This window comes from Thalassophryne amazonica, chromosome 11 (genome assembly GCF_902500255.1).
Source record: "Thalassophryne amazonica chromosome 11, fThaAma1.1, whole genome shotgun sequence".
Classification (NCBI taxonomy): domain Eukaryota; kingdom Metazoa; phylum Chordata; class Actinopteri; order Batrachoidiformes; family Batrachoididae; genus Thalassophryne; species Thalassophryne amazonica.
In genome coordinates, this window is record NC_047113.1 from 3,646,732 (window position 1) to 3,662,974 (window position 16,243).

At 43.0% G+C, this 16,243-nt stretch overlaps 1 protein-coding gene across 1 annotated transcript in view; it reads right to left on the reverse strand.

The window, feature by feature from the left end:
- The window catches only part of LOC117520653 (gamma-aminobutyric acid receptor subunit alpha-2), a 159,850-nt gene that overhangs the window by 69,042 nt on the left and 74,565 nt on the right, over window positions 1-16,243 (reverse strand). The window contains exons 5-6 of the mRNA XM_034181961.1: window positions 7,905-8,125; window positions 7,439-7,521 (exon numbers count right to left, since the gene is read on the reverse strand). Of these exons, the coding sequence (XP_034037852.1) occupies window positions 7,439-7,521; window positions 7,905-8,125 (304 nt within the window). The remainder of the gene's footprint in view (window positions 1-7,438; window positions 7,522-7,904; window positions 8,126-16,243) is intronic.

Genomic DNA, 16,243 nt, shown 5'->3' on the forward strand with positions numbered 1-16,243 from the left:
GACTAGCACAGAAGTCCAACAACTTAACACCACTCGGGTTCAGATCGGGGAGGCCGTGCTTCCCGATCACCCCCCTCCAGGTCTCACTGTCGCCGCCAACGTGGGCGTTGAAATCCCCCAGGAGAACAATGGAGTCCCCAGTCGGAGCGCTATCTAGTACCCCTCCCAGGGACTCCAAGAAGGTCAGGTACTCTGCACTGCTGCTCGGCCCGTAGACCAAGACAACAGTGAGAGACCTGTCCCCGATCCGAAGGCGTAGGGACGCGACCCTCTCGTTCACCGGAGTGAACTCCAACACATGGCAACTGAGCTGGGGAGCAATAAGCAATGCGACCCAGCTCTCTGCCTCTCCCCGTGGGCAGTGCCAGAAAAGTGTCCAGCTCCTCTCCAGGAGTTGGGTACCAGAGCCCAAGCTGTGCGTGGAGGTGAGTCCGACTATCTCTAATCGATATCTCTCAACCTCCCACACAAGCTCAGGCTCCTTCCCCCCCAGCGAGGTGACATTCCACATCACAACAGCCAGGGGCTGTGAGTGCAGACCGGGCCACCGGGCCACCCGCCCTCCCGCCCTCGACCGCCATCCAGGTTGTATATGTGCTGTATTTAGATTTTCTTTTTCACATTTTCATCTTTTCTTTGCCTGTAAACAAAACTGACATCACAACCGACATGTTTGTTTGATCAGATTACTAATCACAAGAGCTGCAATCATTTTCATATTTTTTGGCTTCCCTCATCCAAACTGACCTAATGTTAAAGCTAAAACCCCAGACAGGCTCTGTAATGCTGAGCTTTGACATTACATTAAATAAAATATATTGCTTCACATCCCACTTTAGTTATGCAGAAAAGTTAAATTAACTAAACTTTTTTTATATGGCTCATAAATTAAACTTAGTCCATAATTATAGTAAAACGTAATCCCAGAGTAATACTAATTTAAACATTTTAGTTGTTAAAATTATTATTATTATTATTATAAGCAGTGGTAGTATGAAAAGGTTAGCACTGTTTCACAGCAAGAAGGTCATGGGATCGATTCTCACCTGTGGGCTTTCTGTGTGGAGTTTGCGTGTTCTCCCCGTGTTTGTGTTCCCTCCGGGTGCCGTGGTTTCCTCCCACATCCAAAGACATCCGGGTTAGGTGAATTTGAAACTTTAAATTGTCAGCAGGCGTGTGTGTGTGTGTGTGTGTGTGTGCACAGATGACAGACTGCCGTCCTGTTCATGCTCTGTGACTGCTGGGATAGGCTCCAACTCAACCATCACCCTTAACTGGAGTAAGCAGGTACAGAAGATGGGCGGATAGTATGAATAATACCTGGTGGAGGTGTTGTGGGGTGTTATGGAGGGCACGTTCTCCACACATTGTGTTTAGTTTAACCACAGTGAGGATGCTCACAGAAATACTCAAAGCATACTTTGAAAGAAAAGAAAAGTTAAAAATACACTCAATAAAAATATAAACACAACACTTTTGGTTTTGCTCCCATTTTGTATGAGATGAACTCAAAGATCTAAAACTTTTTCCACATACACAATATCACCATTTCCCTCAAATATTGTTCACAAACCAGTCTAAATCTGTGATAGTGAGCACTTCTCCTTTGTTGAGATAATCCATCCCACCTCACAGGTGTGCCATATCAAGATGCTGATTAGACACCATGATTAGTGCACAGGTGTGCCTTAGACTGCCCACAATAAAAGGCCACTCTGAAGGTGCAGTTTTATCACACAGCACAATGCCACAGATGTCACAAGATTTGAGGGAGCGTGCAATTGGCATGCTGACAGCAGGAATGTCAACCAGAGCTGTTGCTCGTGTATTGAATGTTCATTTCTCTACCATAAGCCGTCTCCAAAGGCGTTTCAGAGAATCTGGCAGTACATCCAACCAGCCTCACAACCGCAGACCACGTGTAACCACACCAGCCCAGGACCTCCACATCCAGCATGTTCACCTCCAAGATCGTCTGAGACCAGCCACTCGGACAGCTGCTGAAACAATCGGTTTGCATAACCAAAGAATTTCTGCACAAACTGTCAGAAACCGTCTCAGGGAAGCTCATCTGCATGCTCGTCATCCTCATCGGGGTCTCGACCTGACTCCAGTTCGTCGTCGTAACCAACTTGAGTGGGCAAATGCTCACATTCGCTGGCGTTTGGCACGTTGGAGAGGTGTTCTCTTCACGGATGATGCAAAGGAGATGTGTTGCACTGCATGAGGCAAATGGTGGTCACACCAGTTACTGACTGGTATCCCCCCCAATAAAACAAAACTGCACCTTTCAGAGTGGCCTTTTATTGTGGGCAGTCTAAGGCACACCTGTGCACTAATCATGGTGTCTAATCAGCATCTTGATATGGCACACCTGTGAGGTGGGATGGATTATCTCAGCAAAGGAGAAGTGCTCACTATCACAGATTTCGACTGGTTTGTGAACAATATTTGAGGGAAATGGTGATATTGTGTATGTGGAAAAAGTTTTAGATCTTTGAGTTCATCTCATACAAAATGGGAGCAAAACCAAAAGTGTTGCGTTTATATTTTTGTTGAGTATATGTTTGTAAAACTCTGCTCTTTACTCGTGTAACCAGGGCTCAGTTGCACCGCTGGTCCAAGCAACCCTTTGACTCTGCATTATGTATTTTTTAATTTTTAATGTTTTCAAGAGGTGAGCAGGAGGCGGCATGGTCTTTGTGCCGGGAAGTTTATACTCTATGGAACAAAGTACTGGTCACCTTTTAAAAAAACAAGTAACACAGAGTCGAAGGTTTGCTTGAACCAGTCAGTTGTTGTACTGTGCACACTCCCAGACCTGACCTTATGGAAATAAAATGCAGAAAGGATTTGGTTTTGTATGTTGGTAATGATTGCTTACCAGAATAAAGACTGTGCAACCAGTCAAAAAAGTCTGGGGTTGTTTGTGACACAGTAGGTTATACACCATTGTGTTTCCTGTCAGTACTTATGCTACAACCACATTGCTGCATTACTGCAGCTAATGTGCAGAAAATCATGAATGAGATGTTTTCAAACTGTACATAAAAGTAAATTTAAGGCTAAATTAATTTTTGGGGGGTTGCTGATATACATTGGTCAAATTTGAAATTGCACTGTTCAAACATCTCACACAGTCAATGAACAGAAGTCTGTGGACCAAATTACTACTCACGTTCAACACAAAATACATTGAATGACCACATTTCTCAAAATACATGGACTCTTTCTCATTCATAATCCAACACTTGGAACATTTTGTGTATTTCGGCAATAACAAATTGAAATATATAGAAAATCTGAGCAGAATACTGATGGTAAAATTAAATAAGCATTCCAAACACAACCGATTGCAGCTGAAAGATCCTTAAGGGCCCCTTCACACATAGTACGAATAAGTACAAATCAGGGCGACTCACGGAAGAACAGCTCATATGAGCAAATCACGAAAACATTGAGCTGATGGGCAGGTTTGCACAGTATGTTTACCACTGTGTTACATCACTTTTCCTTCTAACAACACTCAATAAGAGTTTGGGAACCGAGGACACTAATTGTGAGTGTCATGATTGGGTATAAAAGGAGCATCCCCAAAAGTCTCAGCCGCTCACAAGCAAAGATGGGGCGAGGATCACCACTTTGTGAACAACTGCATGAAAAAATAGTCCAACAGTTTAAGAACAATGTTTCTCAACGTTCAATTGCAAGGAATTTAGGGATTCCATCATCTACAGTTCATAATATAATCAGAAGATTCAGAGAATTTGGAGAACTTTCTACACGTAAGCGGCAAGGCCAAAAACCAACATTGAATGCCCGTGACCTTCGATCCCTCAGGCGGCACTGCATTAAAAGCAAACATCATTGTGTAAAGGATCTTACCGCGTGGGCTCAGAAACACCTCAGAAAACCATTGTCAGTTAACACAGTTCGTCACTACATCTACAAGTGCAAGTTAAAACTCTACCATGCAAAGTGAAAGCCAAACATCAACAACATCCAGAAACGCTGCCGCCTTCTCTGGGCCCGAGCTCATTTGAAATGGACGGACGCAAAGTGGAAAAGTGTGCTGTGGTCTGATGAGTCCATGTTTCAAATTGTTCTTGGAAATCATGGACGTCGTGTCCTCTGGACAAAAGAGGAAAAAGACCATCCACATTGTTACCAGTGCAAAGTTCAAAAGCCAGCATCTGTGATGGTATGGGGGTGTGTTAGTGCCCATGGCATGGACAACTTACACATTTGTGATGGCACCATCAATGCTGAAAGGTACATCCAGGTTTTGGTGCAACACATGCTGCCATCCAAGCAACGTCTTTTTCAGGGACGTCCCTGCTTATTTCATCAAGACAATGCCAAGCGACATTCTGCACGTGTTACAACAGCGTGGCTTCGTAGTAAAAGTGTTGTGTGGGCCGCTGAAGAGGAGGTACTGCTGGCCCACCACCAGAGGGCGCCCTGCCTTAAGTGCGGGCTTCAGGGACGAGGGGGCGCAACCGCATCACAGGAGCAACCGAGAGTGACAGCTGTCACTCATCATCATCACCAGCTGTCACTCATTACCACCATCTCCACAAAAGCCGGGCAGCAACTCCACCTCGCTGCCAAGATATCGTTCTACCTCTTAGGTAAACTCTCAACCGTTTTGTGCCGAATGCACATTGCTTATGTCTGAACCTTTGCAGTTGTTGCTTGTGATATACTTACAGCTACAAGCCAAGTTGTGGATGATAGCCGAGTTTGTGGATTTTGGGAGGAGTTGACGCATTTCGTTCCTCACTCCAAACTTGCTAAGTATTTCCATAAGGACTGCACGAACTGTGTTCCTGTGTTTGAGGTGGAGGTGTTTTTCCCACCAGAAGAGGGACTGTGTTTGCTGACTGTTTGCTGGGTGTGCACACACCCACCATTAAACTGTTTCTGCTTCCTGCCAGCAGTACCAGATCTGACAGCTGGAGACGGTGGCCACCTGGGGCTCGGGACTTGGCGGCTCCGGTGTGTTCCAGATCCATGGGCAGTGGAAATCGTTTGGGGCCCGGCTCTTCTCTGGACAGACATCTTCTATCCTCGAGCCTGCCCACACGTCACCTTTGTATATTTGACTTGATTCTAAATTTGCAATTGTCTATATTCCGTTGTGCACATTCACAACATTAAATTGTTATTTTTGCCTCATCTATTGTCCGTTCATTTACGCCCCCTGTTGTGGGTTCGTGTTACTACACTTTCACAACAAAAAGAGTGTGGGTACTAGACTGGCCTGCCTGCAGTCCAGACCTGTCACCCATTGAAAATGTGTGGCGCATTATGAAGCGCAAAATACGACAACGGAGACCCCGGACTGTTGAACAACTGAAGTCGTACATCAAGCAAGAATGGGAAAGAATTCCACCTACAAAGCTTCAACAATTAGTGTCCTCAGTTCCCAAACGCTTATTGAGTGTTGTTAGAAGGAAAGGTGATGTAACACAGTGGGAAACATACCACTGTCCCAACTTTTTTGAAACCTGTTGCAGGCATCCATTTCAAAATGAGCAAATATTTGCACAAAAACAATAAAGTTTATCAGTTTGAACATTAAATATCTTGTCTTTGTGGTGTATTCAACTGAATATAGGTTGAAGAGGATTTGAAAATCATTGTATTCTGTTTTTATTTACATTTTACACAATGTCCCAACTTCATTGGAATTGGGGTTGTAGTTGTCTGTCTGTCTGTCCTTAAGCAAGATTACGTCAAAACTACTGCACAGACTTTGATGAAATTTTCACCACAGATCGATATTAGAACATGGAAGATCCCATTAAATTTTGGAGGTTATCCGGTTCTGGATCACGTTTCACTCTACATAGACTTTGAAGGATTACTTTAAACAGGCCTACGTGGGGATTGGGAATTTTATGCTTTTTACTCTTTTAATTCATTTATTAGTAATTGGAGCGGGCTGCAGCCTCAACTTTACCTAAATTCTGGGTCTTCTAGTGAAGTTTAGGGCTAGTGGCCGGCGATCACCTTAGTATTTCTCTGTTTTTCTTGTTGTTTAATGCTGACAAATTATACAGTATTTCTTGTCTTTCTGGTGCCTGATTCTGTTTTTTTCTCTCTGTTTAAGGTGCAGCTCCATCCAGAGATGGGAGTTGTAACTGTGTTGGCGATCCTCCTGTCCTGTGCACCAATAGCATTTCTTGTATATTTGTCCAAAAATTGTTCTGTAAATTATATTTGTAGCAGAGGGTCACCCCTTTGAGTCTGGTCTGCTTGAGGTTTCTTCCTCAGAGGGAGTTTTTCCTTACCACTGTTGCTCTGGGGGTTGGTAAGGTTAGACCTTACCTGTGTGAAGCGCTTTGAGGCAACTCTGTTGTGATTTGGCGCTATATAAATGAAAATGAACTGAAACTGATTACGTCAAAACTACTTCACGGATTCTCACCAAATTGGCACCACAGATACATATTAGGACATGGAACACATTAAATTTTGGAGGTGATCTGGATCCAGATCCAGATTATGGATCAAGATTTCACTTCATATACACTTTGAAGGATTACGTCAAAACTGCCAAATTTGCACCACAGACAGTTATTAGGGAATGGAGGACTCCACTGAATTTTGAAAGTGATACGGATCCGGCTTGACGGATGTCAGCAATGTCAGGTTACTTGTTTGACATTTCCTTAACCAGAAATATGCACTTTAAAAAAAGAATCTTTGGAAGTGGGAGGAAACCGGAGCACCTGGAGAGAACCTGCATGAATTTTACACAGAAAGGACCAGGTAGGACGTGATCCCAAGACCTTGTTGCTGCAAGACAACAGTGCTAACCCCTACTCCACCGTGCCACATCACAATGCTTGTAAAAAAAAAAAAATACAAAAAACTAAAATGATTTGACATAGGCCTTACAATTCAGTTATCACAATTCATGATGCATCATTACACCTCTGCCTGTTTGCAATTGAACAAAAAAACTAATGAGAAGTCAAGACATTACTGATAATGAGCAGGTTCTGATGCATTGATACCAGCCAAATATTTTTTAAATCAAAATATTAAAAAGCAACATAAAACATGAAAGCATTCATCCAAATATAAGAAGCCACAGCATTGTAATTATAATTAAATGCAGAGATTAAAAAATTAAAAAAAAAAATATTTGGATGAGTCACTTTCCACATATTTCCCAGCGACATACATAATTATTTATTTAACAGTCAGCTTTTCTCCATCTGTTCAATTGATAATGTGTGTTTTGTTAAAATTTGCAGGGCTACTGCCAGAAAAGCAGAACAAGAAAATAAATGAGACATGTATCCCAGCATCACTTGCTTCTCACATTACTTTGTTGCCAAAGAACCAATGAGAAAAAAATGAATAATATATATGTAGTGCTTTGCTTAAAGTTCCCACAGGCACTTTCATCATCAAAATTACTCACAGCTGCCAAATTTTAGTGGACAGGAATGAAAGTCCATGGGGAAATCCTCCAGATGCATTGGGCACTCTGCATGCACAGTTAACCTGCATCCAATTCACAGAAAATTAAAAAGACTTTGCAAATGCATGAAAAGTAAAGAGCACAAATTAGGCACAGCCTCAAAATAACTGACAAGCCTCATGCACTATTCAAGCTTCCCATCTGCAATGGCATGGAAGGAAAAAAACAATCATCTTTGCTGTAAGAGCAGCACAGCTCAACTATCTACGGTCAGGTCACATTATTCAATCCAGGTGAAAAATACTTTGCAGTATTTTATTTCTGAAGCTGATTTCTCCTGTCAGACGATGCAAAGTTTATTAAAAAATTAGGTTTAACAAAAATAAAGGAAATAATTCCATCTTGAGCTGCTCAAACAACATAAAGATGACCTACTGAGTGGATTTTCATCTTCGATTTCAGTTACCTCATTGTGTACAGCAGCGTCCCGTCATCTTGGATCCTCAGCAGTTTGTTTGGCATCGTCATGTTGTGAGCCACGGACTTTTTTCCGTTGTGGAAAAACGTGTCAGGAGTCCAGATTTTACTGGCCATCAGGTTGTTCAGGCGTAAAATGTTCATTGGTCCATGAAATTTCAACCTCTCGTCCTTCCAACTTTGCCGAAAGAAAACATCTATCGTGTACTCCTGTAGGCAGAAGAGACAAGCCTCAGTTTAACTTCTAATGTTTTTAATCTGTTTTAATTAAGGATGACAAAATAAACATTAAACTTTGTGATTAAGATGAACTTTGTCCATGGGTTTAAAAAAAAGTGTACGCGGTAGTACACATACAGAACCTGCACGGACTGTCACCGTTAAATATGAACTTCAGTCCACGTCCTTTCACTCGTTTTACTGTATTTCAGTAGCTCGGAGTGCAAATGAACTGGAATATTTCAAAACATTCAGCAACATGCCGGATGACCTTGATGAGCTCATCGCGCTGGCTATCCAGACCGACCGACGGCTGTCCGACCGACCACGACAGGAAGCTGGCCATTCCTTTCAGCGTTCGATCACGCCACCAGTTCGACCCACAGCTTCCAATCCTAATCAGCCTCACAGCAGTCCGGAGGAGCCCGTGCAGCTGGAACAAACATCTTTCAGTGGAAGAACGGGAGCGATGCCAAGTGGAGGGACTGTGTTACTACTGTGGACAGTCAGGTCATTTGCTCGCCAATTGTCAGGTTAGGGGTGCTCCTGTGTTGCCAAGATCGGTACTGTGGGTGAGTCAAAGTCCTATTTCTTCCTCCTCAACTCAGAATATTGTACCAGCTAAATTGAATTCTAACCATGCGTCAGTGTCTATTCCTGTATTCACTGATTCCGGCTCTGACGCTAACCTAATATTGTCCTCTCTTGCCAGGTCCTTTCGCTTTAAATTGTATCAACTCTCTCGCCCCCTGGTGGTGCACGCAGTGGACAGCCACAAATTGGGTCTTATTACTCATCGTACTCAGTCTGTTGGTATGATAATCTTGGAAAATCATTCGGAATTAATTAGTTTTCATATCTTTGACAACATGACTCAGCTGGTAATATTGGGGCATCCCTGGTTACAACGCCATATGCGAGTCTAGATTGGACCCAGGGCAAAATTGACGCTTGTGGTCCGGCCTGCAGTAATATTTGTTTGTTAAAACCTGTACAATCGTCATCTATAACTAATCCTGATCTCGCTGGTGTTCCACCCTGCTATCACGATCTCGCTTCTGTCTTTAGCAAAACAAAAGCTAAGTCACTGCCTCCGCACTACAAGTACTACTGTGCCATTGAGCACAATAGTACTTGTGGTACTATTGAGCAAAGTTATTTTTTCCTCTCCGCACCAGAGCGTGTTGCTATGAATAACTATATACAGGAATCACTCACGGCGGGTTTGATTCGGCCCTCATCCTCACCTGCAGGGATGGGGTTTTTCTTTGTGGAAAAGAAGGATAAGTCTCCCCACCCTTGTATTGACTATCGTGGACTTAATGACGCCACCGTTAAAAACTGGTATCTTCTGTCACTCATTTCCTTGGCTTTTGAGCTGCTAGAAGGGCTCAAAATTTTCACTAAACTTGACTTATGCAACAAATGCCACCTGGTTAGCATTTGCCCGGGAGACGAATGAAAGACTGCCTTTAACACGCCCACCGGCTATTACAAGTACCTGGTGATGCCTATTGGTCTTACAACGCCCCTGCGGTGTTCCAGAACTTAGTTAATGATATCCTTCGCAAATACCTGAACAAGTGCTTTTTTGTTTATCTTGACGACATTGTAATTTTCTCTCTTGACACAGAATCCCACACCTGACGTGTATGCACCATTCTTCAAATTTGCTGCAGAATGATTTGCATGTAAAAGCCAAGAAGCGCAAATTTCATAGGTCCACGGTGTCATTCCTGGGGTTCGTAATTTCAAAGAGGGGATTCAGATGGACCCAGAGAAGGTCACCGCGGTATGGGATTGGGCGATCCCTAGCAATTCCAAAGATGTACACAGGTTCCTGGCCTTTGCAAAATTTTATTGAAAATTTATCTGAAATTTCAGCGCGATTCACTGCAGTCGTTCGTTTGGACACCAGAGTGTGATGAGGCGTTCTGGAACCTAAAGCAACGTTTCACAATGGTCCCCGTGCTGCTCCTCCCTGACCTGCTCGGCAATTCATGGTCGATGCTTCGGACGTAGGTGTCGGGGCGGTCCTTTCCCAAATGAAGCCTACTGACAATAGATTACATCACTGTGACTATTTGTCCAAGAAACTCACGGCGGCCAAACGACATTACAGCATCAGAGATCTTGAATTGCTGGCAGTTAAAGTGACCCTGGAGGAGTGGTGCCACTGGTTGGATGGGGCACAGGTGCCATTTCTTGTTTGCACGGACCATAAAAATCTAGGGTATCTCTGCACGGCTAAACAACTCAATGCCTGGCAATCCTGATGGGCCATCTTTTTCAACAGATTCAACTTTGTATTGTCTTAACTCCCGGGATCAAAAAACAGCAACCCAGACGCGCTATCCGGACAAGGTAACACTTCAGACATGCCCACTGGTCTTGGTACCATTCTTCCCGAAACCTGTTTTGTGTCTGCTATTACATGGAATATTGAATCCAAAATTAAGCCCATAGTGGGCAACGTGTCGAACCCTCCTGGGTGTCCATGGGGCAAATTGTTCATTCTACCCTCCTTCAGGGGGGAGGTTACTAAATGGGGGCATGACAGCCGTTTTTCATGTCACCCAGGTATCAAGAGATCTGCGTATGTGATAAAACAAAGTTTTTGGTTGCCCTGTATGTTATCCAATATCACAAATTATGTTAATGCTTGTCAAGTATGTGCCATGCACAAGTCATCCACACGCCCCCCTGCGGGCACTCTGCAACCTTTACCCATGCCTGTTTGGCCGTGGTCTCACATTTCTGTTGGTTTTGTGGCAGGTCTGCCACCCTCTAAGGGTTATTCTGCTATTATGACTGTGGTTGAAAGGCTTTCTAAGATGGTCCACTTTGTGCCTCTGCCCAAATTTCCTGCTAAGGAAACAGCTGAAGCTTTGTTAACACATATATTTAAATTACAGAGTTTTCCCCAGGACATTGTCTCTGATCGAAGTCCCCAATTTGTCTTGCAGTTTTGGAGGGAGTTCTGTCGCTTACTCGGGGTCACTGCCAGGCTAACTTCTGGATGTCATCCCCAAGCCAATGGACATACAGAATGCCTTAATCAGGAGTTGGAAAGGGGACTGCGGATCCTCGCCTCACAGCATCAGTCTACCTGGTCTTCTCAGATGGCATGGATTGAACTGGCTAACAACAGTCTGCCCACATCCTATTCTGGTTTTTCTCTGTTTCATGTAGTATATGGTGATCAACCCTCTCTATTTTCATCCACAGACTTACACTCTCCAGTACCGTCTGCTCTAGGACTCATCTTGTGGTACTGATGAACCTGGGAGCGGGCCAGGAAGGCCTTACTGTGTTCATCTGTGGAGTATAAGACTGCTACTGATCGGAGGAGATCCACAGCGCCCACCTACTTCCCCAGCCAGTGGGTGTGACTCTCTACACGTCACCTGCCACTATGAGGAGTATCTCGCAAATTGGCTCCCAGGTTCGTTGGCCCATTCTCCGTGTCCAAAATGATTAATCCTGTGTCTATTCGCCTTCATCTCCCAAGGTCCATGAGCGTGCATCCTACGTTCTATGTTATTAACCCTCTGGGGTCCGAGGGCATTTTTTGGACAGTTCATTAGCCTGGCATAAATATTTTATTATTGCTGTTAACAGCTCTCCCTGCATCCCAAGTTTTATGTCTCTTTTTTTCAGGACAAACTGTGGTTTTGCAAGTTCTCCCACATAGAAATCATGGAGGGGTCTGAAATTTTCATCTTAGGTGCATGTCCACTGTGAGAGACATAATCTAAAAAAAAAAAAAAAAAAAATCTGGAAATCACAATGTATGATTTTTTTTTAAATAATTTATTTTTATGTTACTGCTGCAAATAAATATTTGACCACCTACCAACCAGCAAGAATTCTGGCTCACACAGACCTGTTAATTTTTTTTAAGAAGCCCTCTTATTCTGCACTCTTTACCTGTATTAATTGCACCTGTTTGAACTTGTTACCTGTATAAAAGACACCTGTTCACTCAATCAATCACACTCCAACCTGTCCACCATAGCCAAGACCAAAGAGCTGTCTAAGGACACCAGGGACAAAACTGTAGACCTGCACAAGGCTGGGATGGACTACAGGACAACAGGCAAGCAGCTTGGTAGAAGACAACAACTGTAATGATTATTTATTAGAAAGTGGAAGAAACACAAGATGACTGTCAATCTCCCTCGGTCTGGGATTCCATGCAAGATCTCACTTTGTGGGGTAAGGATGATTCTGAGAAAGCTCAGAACTACACAGGAGGACCTGGTCAATGACCTGAAGAGAGCTGGGACCACAGTCAAAGATTACATTAGTAACACATGATGCTGTCATGGTTTAAAATCCTGCAGGGCAGCAAGGTCCCCCTGCTCAAGCCAGCACATGTCCAGGCCCGTTTGAAGTTCACCAGTGACCATCTGGATGATCCAGAGGAGGCATGGGAGAAGGTCATGTGGTCAGATGAGACCAGAATAGAGCTTTTTGGAATCAACTCCACTTACCATGTTTAGAGGATGAGAACAACCCCAAGAAAACCATCCCAACCATGAAGCATGGGGGTGGAAACATCATACTGTGGGGGTGCTCTTCTGCAAAGGGGACAGGGCGACTGCACTGTATTGAAGGGAAGATGGATGGGGTCATGTATTGCGAGATTTTGGCAAACAACCTCCTTCCCTCAGTAAGAGCATTGAAGATGGGTCATGGCTGGGTCTTCAGCATGACAATGACCCCAAACACACAGCCAGGGCAACTAAGGAGGGGCTCTGTAAGAAGCATTTCAAGGTCCTGGAGTGGCCTGGCCAGTCTCCAGACCTGAACTCAATAGAAAATCTTTGGAGGGAGCTGAAACTCCAAACCTGAAAGATTTGGAGAAGATCTGTATGGAGGAGTGGACCAAAATCCCTGCTGCATTGTGTGAAAACTTGGTCAAGAACTACAGGAAACGTCTGACCTCTGTAATGGCAGACAAATATTTCTGTGCCAATTGTTAAGCTCTGTTTTTCTAGGGGGTCAAATACTTATTTTATGCAATAAAATGCAAAATTAATTATTTTAAAATCATACAATGTGATTTTCTGGATTTGTTTTTAGATTCTGTCTCTCACAGTTGAAGTGTACCTACGATTAAAATTACAGACCTCTCCATTCTTTGTAGGTGGGAAAATCTGCAAAACTGACAGGGGGTCAAATACTTATTTTCCCCACTGTAAGTGTAATACAGGTTTACAATCAAAAATAGGCAAGGAAAAAAATAAAGCGAAAAATAATTTTCCACACACATTCATTCAAAACACACAGCAAACTATAACAAACAACTGTTTTGACACTTTATAAAGGTAATTTGAGGTCTTGTGTGAAAGACTGTACAACAAAAAGGTTCAAACAATAAACACAAATGCACATTTTGAACAATATATACAAAATGGTCTATGTGTTTTGTTGTCCATTGATATGGTAAACAGTGATTTATGCAGAGAAAGCAACAGAGTTATCCAGTAACATTCACATGCAAACTAGTGGAGCAATCCTGATAGTTACACACTCTTCGTTTGAGCACACGAGATTGTCATCAGAGGCTCTCTGTCTGCTCATGCTTTCACTGATTGCTGTGTGTAATGGCGCAGGGTGCACTGAATATGTACTAATAGTATGTCCTCATTGGAGCACCCAGGGGGCTATTTAAATGGGCCAACTAGTAACATATCACTCCTAAAAATGATCTTTGGCTTTTCACGTGAGGTAAATCTGCCCTACGATTGGATTTTGGAAAGCCATGCGACGGTGAACCAATTCTGATTGGACACTCACATTGCGCACGTCATCACACAGCTTCTGTGAGGAGTACAAAGATGGTGGACGGTGGCTTGAAAGTCCGCGGAGTTACATTTTCAGCAAAAAAAAAAAAAAAAAAGTAAGTTTGTATCATATCATTCAAAGGTTATTTAGTAATGCTTGGTCTTAGCCGTTGTATACGACGGCGTCGGCCCCAGAGGGTTAAACCAGTTAAGTTTAGTCCTTTGTGCCCTGCAATTGTGTCCAGCCTGTGTTGACGAACAAGCCTGATAGTTATGGAACAACAGTTGTTCTTTACAATAATGGTGAAACTAAATTATCTTAATTATGATTAAATAATTAGCTAGTTATCCAAAAGGGCACCTGATTTCAGTTTCTAGTATTTCTGACAACATTACAGAATTTGGCTAACATTTCAGTCCTTTTAATGACAGATACAAGATTTCCAGTTTAACTGGTTCCTTTGATGTTTATACCAAATGAATGCATATTTTGGGCCCTTCCACCCTTGTATTGTTCTCATTGTTAGTACGTTATTCCTGGGTTATATCAGAGGAAAATCCCACATAAGACTGTTTTTTTTGCTATTACTGGTGGGTCAAGTCGTAATATGACTGGACTTCACCTACAAGGTGTCTTATCTTGGTAAAGTAATGACAACTGCATTTTTCAGTTGCATCAAAATATAAGCAGCAAACAGTCAAAAATGCAACATTAAGACAACAGAACATATCAGTTGCACAGAGTATGAGCCACATTTATTTTTTTATTTTTTAAATATATACTGATCAACAAAAGGAATGCAAGTATGTTTTAATATTGCTTTGAGCAACATTTGTCAATTTTTTTTTTTACAGGATTGTCACATACATTAGTAAATAAAGGTGTGTTAGAGTTTATTGCGCTGATAAACAGAAAGGTAATGTTCTGGATCAGATCAGTCAATAGCGCGTGGGATCAATTAATGCAGATAATCTTCTGTGCATGGAACCCATTAAATGGGGGGTTTCCTGTTGAGGAATGACCCACCAACCCTGCCTCAAGGCATTCTGGAGTTCAACAACAGTGTTCGGTATCAGGATACAAGTGTTAACATGATTATCCAGAATACCCCGTAAGTGTGGATCTGTCGCACGTCCTCCGTGTCACAGAACCTCCTCCTTAACCAGCTGATTGTCCACTCATGAACATTTAAATGTCTAGCTGTGTTCTGTGCTGTCAAACCAACATCCAGCATGCCAACGCAGCTTTCACCGAGAAACCTAATGAGGCCTGACATGGAAAAAATACAACAAATTTAATCATTAGTGATTGATCTCTGCTCCCCTCCACAGCATGTCTTTTTCCTGGTTCTCTCTCTCAGCCCCAACCAGTCCCAGCAGAAGACTGCCCCTCCCTGAGCCTGGTTCTGCTGGAGGTTTCTTCCTGTTAAAAGGGAGTTTTTCCTTCCCACTGTAGCCAAGTGCTTGCTCACAGGGGGTCGTTTTGACCGTTGGGGTTTTACATAATTATTGTATGGCCTTGCCTTACAATATAAAGAGCCTTGGGGCAACTGTTTGTTGTGATTTGGCGCTATATAAAAAAAAAATTGATTGATTGAAATCCAGAAAAACAGACAAATTGAGAACAACGTAACCTCCTGCACTGAGGTAAAGACACAGGCCACTTTCCGCTGCTGTGCTTTATCCAATCCTAGAAGCAGCACTCCTTCACGACTGGCTTCACTTGCCACTTCAGAAATGAGACGCTGCATCACTTTTTCTCTTTGCCAAAGCTCTGTGAAGGTGAGGTTGGCACTATCCCTGTTCCTCACAATTCTCTGAGCTGAGTGTTTTTCTGAGATGGCTCTAAGGCTGAAACAACCCCTTGATCTACAATCCTGTGTTGTCAGAAGAAACCACACATAAGAAAGGATTTAGGGCAGAAATCACTGCACTGTGAAATGTGTGAGAGAGAGACGGGCATCAAGAGCAGCACACAGATAGAAATTTATCTCCAGTGTTACGCTTGTTGAAACTAACTACTGTGTCGTTTGTTTGAGGAGATTTTATAGTCCTCAGTGGAAAACACCACACACGGTCTGAGTCCAGACTGTCCCAACATTTCCACTATGTTGTGATTAGTTGTTTACCGTGAATCCACATTAAGGTGTGTATGTGCCTACATACTGTTTAGATGAGAAAAAAGAATAGCAGTTGCAGATTAGCAGAGATATAAGTTTTACTGTGGTGGCAGTCCTGCATTTTGAGTTTTCTTCTCGTCTTTTCTGTTTTACAAAAGGCTAAAATTCTTGCTCTTGCAAGAATTTTAGCTGAGGAA